This window comes from Heptranchias perlo, chromosome 41, assembly GCF_035084215.1.
Source record: "Heptranchias perlo isolate sHepPer1 chromosome 41, sHepPer1.hap1, whole genome shotgun sequence".
Taxonomy (NCBI): Eukaryota; Metazoa; Chordata; class Chondrichthyes; order Hexanchiformes; family Hexanchidae; genus Heptranchias; species Heptranchias perlo.
The window spans coordinates 280,354-290,377 of NC_090365.1; the positions used below are offsets into that span (position 1 = coordinate 280,354).

General features: G+C 45.3%; 1 protein-coding gene across 1 annotated transcript in view; it reads right to left on the minus strand.

The window, feature by feature from the left end:
• Nucleotides 1-9,608, minus strand: part of ptgir (prostaglandin I2 receptor) — a 48,101-nt gene extending 38,493 nt beyond the window's left edge. Inside the window, exon 1 of the mRNA XM_067974822.1 lies at nt 8,581-9,608. Coding sequence (XP_067830923.1) covers nt 8,581-9,378 — 798 coding nt within the window. The 5' untranslated portion in view covers nt 9,379-9,608. The remainder of the gene's footprint in view (nt 1-8,580) is intronic.
• Nucleotides 9,609-10,024: the final 416 nt, after the last annotated feature.

Genomic DNA, 10,024 nt, shown 5'->3' on the forward strand with positions numbered 1-10,024 from the left:
GCCCTGAGTGTATTTGATGAGAGCTTTACTTTTTCAAAATTTGTTCCGGGGATGGGTGCGACTCTGGCAGGGCTGCATTTAACGCCCTTCCTTTGTTACCCTGAGAAGGCGATGGGCCTTCTCATCAGCAATTGTAAGTATAATTGAGTGGTTTGCTAGTTACTTCAGGGGGCATTAAATATCGATCACAGAAAGTGGGACTAAAGTGACCTGTAGAGCAGACCGAGAGGAGTGGAATGTCCCCTTTTCTGAAAACATTACTGTCCCAGTTGGGTTTTTATGTTAAATCGGGTTATCGAAACTACAGCACAGAAACAGGCCATTTGGCCCAACTGGTCTATGCTGGCATTTATGCTCCACTCGAGCCTCCTCCCTCCCTACTTCATCTCACCCTATCAGGATATCCTTTTATTCCTTTCTCCCTCATGTGTTTATCCAGCTTCCCCTTAAATGTATCTACACTATTCGCCTCAACTACTCCTTGTGGTAGCGAGTTCCACATTCTCACCACTCTCTAGGTAAAGAAGTTTCTCCTGAATTCCCTATTGGATTTATTAACGACTATTTTATATTTATGACTTCTAGTTTTAGACTCCCCCACAAGTGGAAACATTTTCTCTATAACTAAAATCTGTCAGCTTTCATACTTAGTTCTAATTGATGCTAAACCACAAATTGTGTCTGTATCTTGCAGTACCTGACCTGCAAGGACTTTGGTGGTACAGTAATCTACATTCAGCTCATGCTGCCCCCAACCAATAATGCAAATGCTGAGTGAATTATTCACTGTCACTCACAGTTTAATACCGTCTCGGGCAAAACGACGACTGACCTGAGATAAGTCAGCACAAGGACCGTGAAATGGATCAGAATAAACCAGCTCGCCCCACCTTGTACTGTGTGATGAGGTAAGTGGGTGTTGTGAATGTTACAGGAAAGTTAACACATACCAACCGGTTTCCATTTAGCACACACACCCACAATTGATCGAGATCAGTTTCAAAACCAGCATTATACACTGACTGACAGCAATCATCAGCAGCTTTTGTCCCCTATTGATGATGTCACACTCATGATGTAAACAACAGCAACTTGCATTTATATAGCGCCTTTAACATAGTAAAATGTCCCAAGGCGCTTCACAGGAGCGATTATCGAACAAAATTTGACACTGAACCACATAAGGAGATATTAGGGCAGGTGACCAAACGCTTGGTCAAAGAGGTAGGTTTTAAGAAGCGTCTTAAAGGAGAAGGAGAGAGAGGTAGAGAGACAGAGAGGTTTAGGAAGAGAATTCCAGAGCTTAGGGCCTAGACAGCTGAAGGCATGGCCGCCAATGGTGGAGTGAAGAAAATCGAGGATGTGCAAGAGGCCAGAATGGGAGGAGCGCAGAGATCTCGGAGGGTTGTAGGGCTGGAGGAGGTTACAGAGATAGAGAGGGATTGGAAAACAAGGATTAGAATTTTAAAATTGAGGTGTTCCCAGACTGGGAGCCACTGTAGGTCAGCGAGCACAGGGGATGATGGATGAACGAGACTTGGTGCGAGTTTGGATACGGGCAGCAGAGTTTTGGATGAGCTCAAGTTTACGGAGGGTGCAAGGTGGGAGGCCGGCCTGGAGAGCACTGGAATAGTCGAGCCTGGACATAACAAACACATAACAGCTTGTGTTGATATGAGAAAATGTCACAGGGGTGGATCTTGACTTTGTGTAAAATGGGTGATGACTTCAATAGCAATAAAAATGGGGAGAGATGTCAAACGATTTGACTGCTTTACATTGTCGCAGAAAATCAAAAATCTACCCCACAATTGGCGGGGGGGGTTCTGCAGGACTGACAAAAATTTAAAGTACTTAAGGCACTTAACAGATACTCGTCGTTTGCTTTCATTGAAGACATCTCTCAAGGGCCAGGTGCGGTTTGTCTATCCTGGGCTCATTATACAGAAACATAGAAAATTTACAGCACAGAAGGAGGCCATTCGGCCCATCGTGTCTATGCCGGTCGAAATAGAGCTACTCAGTCTAATCTCACTTTCCAGCTCTCGGTCCGTAGCCCTGTGGGTTACGGCTTTTCAGGTGTACATCCAGGTACTTTTTAAATGAGTTGAGGGTTTCGGCCTCTCCCACCCTCTCAGGCAGTGAGTTCCAGACCCCCACCACCCTCTGGGTGAAATTTTTTTTCCTCAGCTCCCCTCTAATCCTTCTACCAATCACTTTAAATCTACACCCCCTGGTCACTGACCCCTCTGCTAAGGGAAATAGGTCCTTCCTATCCACTCTATCAAGTCCCGGCATAATTTTATACACCTCAATTAAATCTCCCCTCAGCCTCCTCTGTTCCAAAGAAAACAATCCCAGCCTATCCAATCTTTCCTCATAGCTAAAATTCTCCAGTCCTGGCAACATCCTCATAAATCTCCTCTGTACCCTCTCTAGTGCAATCACATCCTTCCTGTAATGTGGTGACCAGAACTGTACCCAGTACTCAAGCTGTGGCCTAACCAATGTTTTATACAGTTCTAGCATAACCTCCCTGCTCTTATATTCTATGCCTTGGCTAATAAAGGAAAGTATTCCATATGCCTTCTTAACCACCTTATCTACCTGTCCTGCTCCCTTCAGGGATCTGTGGACATGCACTCCAAGGTCCCTCACTTCCTCTACACCTCTCAGTATCCTCCCATTTATTGTGTATTCCCTTGCCTTGTTTGCCCTCCCCAAATGCATTACCTCACACTTCTCCGGACTGGATTCCATTTGCCACTTCTCTGCCCACCTGACCAGTCCATTGATATCTTCCTGCAGTCTACAGCTTTCCTCCTCACTATCAACCACACGGCCAATTTTTGTATCATCTACAAACTTCTTAATCATGCCCCCTACATTTAAGTCCAAATCATTAATATATACCACAAAAAGCAAGGGACCTCGTACTGAGCCCTGCAGAACCCCACTGGAAACAGCCTCCCAGTCGCAAAATCAACCGTTGACCATTACCCTTTGCTTCCTGCCACTGAGACAATTTTGGAGCCAATTTGCACTCTTGAGCGAGAAGGTCGCGGGTTCAAGTCCCACTCCAGAGGCTTGAGCACAAAATCCAGGCTGACGCTCCAGTGCAGTGCTGAGGGAGTGCCGGAGGGTCGGTACTGAGGGAGCGCCGCACTGTCGGAGGGTCGGTGCTGAGGGAGCGCCGCACTGTCAGAGGTTTCGTCTTTCAGATGAGATGTTAAACTGAGGCCCTGTCCGTCCTCTCAGGTGGACATAAAAGATCCAACGGCACTATTTCAAAGAGCAGGGGAGTTCTCCCCAGTGTCCTGGTCAACATTTATCCCTCAACCAACGCCTAAAACAAATGGTTTGGACATTTATTTCATTTCTGTTTGTGGGATCTTGCTGTGTGCAAATTGGCTGCCTCATTTCGCACATTACAACAGTGACTACACTTCAAAAGTACTTTATTGGTTGTAAAGTGCTTTGGGACGTCCTGAGGTGTGGAAGGCGCTATATAAATGCAAGTCTAATACCGATTCTAGAGCATTCGATTAGAATGGTGTGTCCCCAAGATCTGAGCGTTTCCCTGGAAACAGAAGATTCTCGTTCAGAATGCACATTTTGAGAAACTCTTCTCATTTGGTGTGTCAAACATGGTTCCCAACTGGTCAGACGCTGGGGCAATTTCTGTGGGATAATAATGTTTCTATGCCATGCTAATCCTGCTCAGTGTCCAGTGTGGAATTGGGCAAAAAAAATCAGTTACAAACATTCACACAAAGACTTTGCAGTTTTTAGGGGGGAAAAGGGGCAATCGAGAGTCAACTTCATGAGCCGATAAATGGCTGTGGCAGATTCTAGTGGATGGACAGATAGCACATGCACATGACATTCCTCTCTCCGTTATTTCTGTGACATCGATCGATTGAAACGGGTTAATACCCGCGTCAAAACAGTTAGCAAAGGGTTGGCATGTGAATGTGTTAAGTGTTCGTCCACCGATATCAGGGACAGTGACGTCTAGTTTCCGTTTGCTCTTAATCTCCCCTAAAATGTCACAGGGCGATTTTTTATTTTGATCTTCAAAGGAAGCTGTAGCTTTGCTGCGAGGTTTCCACTCAGCTGCAGAGGGAGGGGGCTACTGCGGGGAAAATCTCGGAGCTGTGGGACTTCATGCCTCTAATATGTAAGCTATCTGACCCCAGCTTCCCTCGGCTGAAGTACCCGGACTCATTTTCAATATCTTAGGTTTAACTACTCTCCCACTTGATGAGCAAGGGCCTTGGGTACATCAGCAGACACAAGCACATGACGCACAGTTTTATTTTGCAACTTGGTAGGATAGCTGCTATCTCACGGCTTGTTAAAATGCCAAGTGACTTGCAGAGAAGGGAAATATAGAATTACAAAGAATGTACAGCACAGAAACAGGCCATTCGGCCCAACTGGTCTGTGCCAGTGTTTATGCTCCACATGAGCCTCCTCCCTCCCTACTTCATCTCACCCTATCAACATATCCTTCTATTCCTTTCTCCCTCATGTGTTTATCCAGCTTCCTCTTAAATGTATCTATGTTATTCACCTCAACTACTCCATGTGGTAGTGAGTTCCACATTCTCACCACTTTCTAGGTAAAGAAGTTTCTCCTGAATTCCTTATTGGATTTATGAGCGACTATCTTATATTTATGACCTCTAGTTTTGGTCTCCCCCACAAGTGGAAATATTTTATCTACGTCTACCCTATCAAACTCTTTTATTATCTAAAAGACCTCAATCAGGTCACCCTTCAGCCTTCTCTTTTCTAGAGAGAAAAGCCCCAGTCTGTTCAGCCTTTCCTGATAGTTACAACCTCTCAGTTCTGGTATCATCCTTGTGAATCTTTTTTGCACCTTCTCCAATGCCTCCATATCCTTTCTATCATATGGAGACCAGAACTGTGCACAATTCTCCAAGTGTGGTCTAACCAAGATTCTGTACCAGTTCAACATAACTTCTCTGCTTTTCAATTCTATCCCTCTAAAAAATGAAACCCAGTGCTTGATTTTTTTTTCTTTTTTATGGCCTTATTAACCTGCATCACTACTTTTAGTGATTTGTGTGTCTGTACCCCTAGATCCCTCTGCTCCTCTATCCCATTTAGACTCTTATTATCCAAGTAGTATGTGGCCTCCTTATTCTTCCCACCAAAATGCACCACCTCACAGTTATCTATATTGAAATTCATTTGCCAATCACACGCCCATTCTGCAAGTTTATTAATGTCCTCCTGCATTTTGACACATTCTTCCTTTGTATTAACTACACCCCACAATTTGGTGTCATCCGCAAATTTTGAAATTGTACTTCCGATTCCTGAATCCAAATAGTGACTGTCTTACAGAACAGACCATCTGAATGTAGGAGTATGGAATCACAGTACTTTAAAGTGGCTCAGTGGGTCGCACTCTGCCTCTGAGTTAGAAGGTCGTGGGATTAAGCCCCACTCCAGAGACTTGAGCATGTAATCTAGACTGACATTTCCAGTGCAGTGCTGAGGGAGTGCTGCACTGTCAGAGGTGCCGTCTTTCAGATGAGACATTAAATCGAGGCCTTGTCTACCCTCTCAGATGGACGTAAAAGATCCCACGGCCACTATTATGAAGGAGAGCAGGGGAGTTCTCCCCCATATCCTGGGCCAATATTTATCCCTCAACCAACACCTAAAACAGATTATCTGGTCATTATCACATTGCTGCTTGTGGAGGATATCTGATGTCACGACCGAGCCCAATCCTGGTGGACCCACACATTGAACTCTCAAGCAGGAGTCACTGGATACATATACATACACATATCCTTGTGCTGTGCGCAATTTGGCTTCTGTGTTTCCTACGTTACAACAGTGATTACACTTCAAAAGTACTTCATTGGCTGTGAAGCACTTTGGGAGGTCCTGAGATCGTGAAAGGCCCTATATATATATATTCGAGTTCTTTCTTAGAGAACACCTCCTGGAGCTTTTCTTGTTGCCTCAGTGAGTTGGAGTGGAATTTCCCAGAGCTTTTCCCGAATTGGTTGCATGTTTCTTTCCCCTGATTCCATGGTTAGGAGGATGGTCAATGGTGTCCATGGGTGCACCATGAATGGACGAGGAGAGGACTGGATGGGGCTGATGGTCTTTCTCAACCACTTTGTATGTTTGTTCTTGGAGTATAAAGGGCTAAGAGGAGATTCAATATTGGCTTTTAAAATTATGAACTGTTTTTATAGACTGTCCCTAGTCACCCTATTTCCTGTGGTTGGGAAGCCAGTGACGAGGGGTCATTAATTTAAAATTGTGAGGAGAGAGGTTAGGAGAAATTTCTTCACGCAGAAGGTTGTTGGAAAATGGAATGTTTTACCACAGGGAGTGGCTGAGACAAAGACCATTGTTTCGGTTAAGGGAAAAAATATATAAATATTGGAAGCAGAGAAAGATACAGGGCTAGAGGGAGAGAGTAGGACAGTGGGATTAGTTTGGGATTGATCCACAGATGTAGGGAGACTGTGGGGCAGTGGGATTAGTTTTGATTGCTTTAGCAAAGTGCTAGTACTGATATGATGGGCTGAATGCCCTCCTTCTGTGCTGTGAACTTGTACAGCTCTATGTTATCATCAGCATTAATCCTGCTTCCCACAATAGTCAGGTAATGTGAAGCAGCAGCTCATTACTGGGTGATACACACAGCTGGACTGAAAGCTGGACCAAGTGGAGAGAAGGGAAGTCAGCTAGATCACACACGACAGCAAAAGAAATTCCGTATTATCTAATCACAATTGTTTGTAAAAATCTAATCAACTTATAAGCAGGCTATGAGGAGCATTCATCAATGTAACTGAGCCTGGTTATTTAGTTCAACAGCTCCCTCAGTCTGGTACGAGTCCAATGATTGGAAGGTGTTTTTTTGATACCTTAATCAGTTGAATAATTCCTTCTGTGCAATAGGTTGACGCAGATTACTTTAGAAAGTGTGTGAACAGATTCTAATTGACCTACACAGACCAGGAGTATCCCGCTTTCCATCCCTGGTTTGTACCGAGTTAGCTGGTCTCAGCTGAGCAGCTTAAAGGGGGCGACAATTGGCTCCGGTGACCCCATGGGTTAGGGAAAGGGATTGGGGAAATATCAGTCAGGGTTCCCCCATTCCTTTATCCAGTGAGAGTTCAATGTGTGGGTCCACCAGGATTAGGCTCGGTCGTGATGTCAGATATCCTCCACTAACTATTGGTTCACAAGTGAAGACTGGCCCACCTGGCAGAGAGAGGTGACCAGAGACCTCGTTCCCCAGAGACCCCCAGCACCCTTGGGAGGGGAGGGAGAAAATCGGCACAGGATCGAGGCAATCCCGGGCCGGAATTTCCTCCATCTGACTTACACCGAAATTCATGCCGGTTTCTACTCCGATCAGGCAATTTACACCAAAATGTTGGTTGAGGAATAAATATTGGCGAGGACACTGGGGAGAACTCCCCTGCTCTTCTTCGAATAGTGCCATGGGATCTTTTACATCCACCTGAGAGGGCAGACGGGGCCTCGGTTTAACGTCTCATCCAAAAGACGGCACCTCCGACAGCGCAGCACTCCCTCAGTTATGTATTTGGAGTATGGGCCTAGATTTTGTGCTCAAGTCTCTGGAGTGGGACTTGAACCTATGACCTCTGCACTGTGTGCTATAGCACTGGTTGTCTGACCCCGTTGGGAGCATGAGATCGGTGAACTTACCTTAATCTCCTCAAGCACTGAGCTGAGTTTTACAGGGTAAAAGATTTCAAAAATAATAGGAAATAACTTTTAAAGTTAAAACTTTTTGAAGGTATGTTATGAAATTATCTCCTCATTGTTTTGCAAATTGAAAAGGTGTTATAGAATGTCAGAGATGCTGTGTTTTAAAGAGACACCGACTTTATTTTGGGATCAGAGGTCAGCATGACATTGCAGTTTGATGCAGAGATATGACATGATTTAACAGGCAGAAAATTTACAGAGTGCCCAATCACATCGCACAAATGCCCTAAACAGCCTCACATTCATTGAATCATACTGCTCAATACAGACTTTAACTAACAGTCATTGACTGCTAAGTTCTGGTCTAACTTTAGAGAAAGTAAGCCTTAGAAAAGCCAATTGCTGATATGGTGGACTAAAACTTCTTTTATATTCATTCTTGGGATGTGGGTGTCACTGATAAAGCCAACATTTATTGCACATCCCTAACTGCCACAACTGAACGACTTGCTAGGTCACCAGAGGGCAGTTAAGAGTCACATATCGGCGCAGACTAGGTCAGGACAGCAGGCTTCCTTCCCTAACGGAGATCAGTGAATCAGTTGGGTTTTTACAAACATCCATGGTCACTTTTACTGAGATCAGATTTTTTAAAAACGGAATCTAAATTCTCGAACTATCATGGCAGGATTTGATCTGACGATCTCTGGATTACTAGTCCCGTAACATGCACTTGTATGAAATCCTTTGCCCACTGTTTCAGTTGGAGCATGGACCCGTTTAAAATGTGTGGCTTAAATGACAGACCAGACATTGCCATAATTCTAGAATCTCGCTTACCGTGAGAGGAAGGGAACAGATGGCGAATATAGTGGTCATCAAGGCGAGGAGGATGAGATGGTCCACCTCCTCTTCTCGCTGCCCAAACAAGCTCTTTCTCCTCCTCTGGGAGGAGAGCACGGAACCTCTCCTAGTTCTCTGGTTCTTGTGCATTTTGCAGAGGCTGATTATGACGGAGCCGTTGCACAGCAGAATGGCCACGATTAGGAAGGCGATGAGAGTGGCGTAGAGTAAGGAGAAGCCCGCCACAGCTGGATCCTCAGACTCCATCTTCACGAAGCACCAAGTTCCCGGGCAATACTGCTTGTGCTCCCCGAATCCCGCGAAGGGCATCACGCAGAACAAGGCGCAGAAACCGTAGATAACTGGGAGAGCAGTCTTGGCGAAACTTCTTCCAATGTGCTGGGAGTAGTAGTAAGGGTGGCTGATGGCCATACATCGTTCTACCGCCATTGCGAATAATATTAGGGTGGACGCAACGCCGAAAAAAGTCATGCCAAAGGCAAAGAAGTCACAAAGAGTGTGGTCGCCCACCAGACCGATCAAGGACTTTTTCCTGGCGTAGGAGACGAACACGACAGGACTGAGGAAACAAGTGCCCATCAGATCTGTGACAGCCAAGCCCGTCACCAAGATGCAGAACACCGAGGATTTCGTCCTTAGTTCCTTCCTGTGTACTCCCAAGATGACCAAGGCTAGAACATTGCCCATCAGGCCAGCTGAGAACATAAGGATGCTCACCATGGGCTTGCTGTCTTCAAGGATCTCGCTTGTGCTCTCGCATGTGCTGTTATTCATCTCTCTTCAAACAAGAGGCTCGAGTAGCAAGAGTCACACATACACAATAAAAATGTTTCTCAATAGTTGCCAAGGACCTGCTGCCCTGCCCTGTGCCCTCTGCCCACCTTGACTATCATGCTAATCTCGTCTACTTCTCAGGGTTGGTAGATGCTGGGCACCGAGAGGTTCCACTCGCTCTCGCTGAAAGTACCGCAACCAGAAGCGCTTCTCGCCCATTTGTATCTGAGGATAGGAGGCGGGACCTCGGTGATTGACAACCGACTCTAGAGGCAAGTTCCCAAACTCTTAAAGCTGCAGCGTCCTCGAAAATAGGTCAAATTCCCCACATAGAAAGTGGAAACTAGAACCGAACTTTCTCCCCGCAGTTACAAAAAGCTCCAAATCCCAACGAGGAATCTTCTAACAATCTATTTTGATGGGGAAATATAGACATTTCCGAGATTGCAATACCTTTGCTGGTGGGAGGATTCCACACTGGCAAAGTATTGTTGAGGATAGAAAGTGTTCGAAGCTGAAGGAATGATCATGAAATCTATGGAAAAGGTAAAAAGAAATGTGCATCCATTGTGTTAAGATAAACGTGGTACATCATTTCCTTCTAGTTGTTGGTAATGTCTTGTGACCTAGGAGAAGTCTCTCTCCC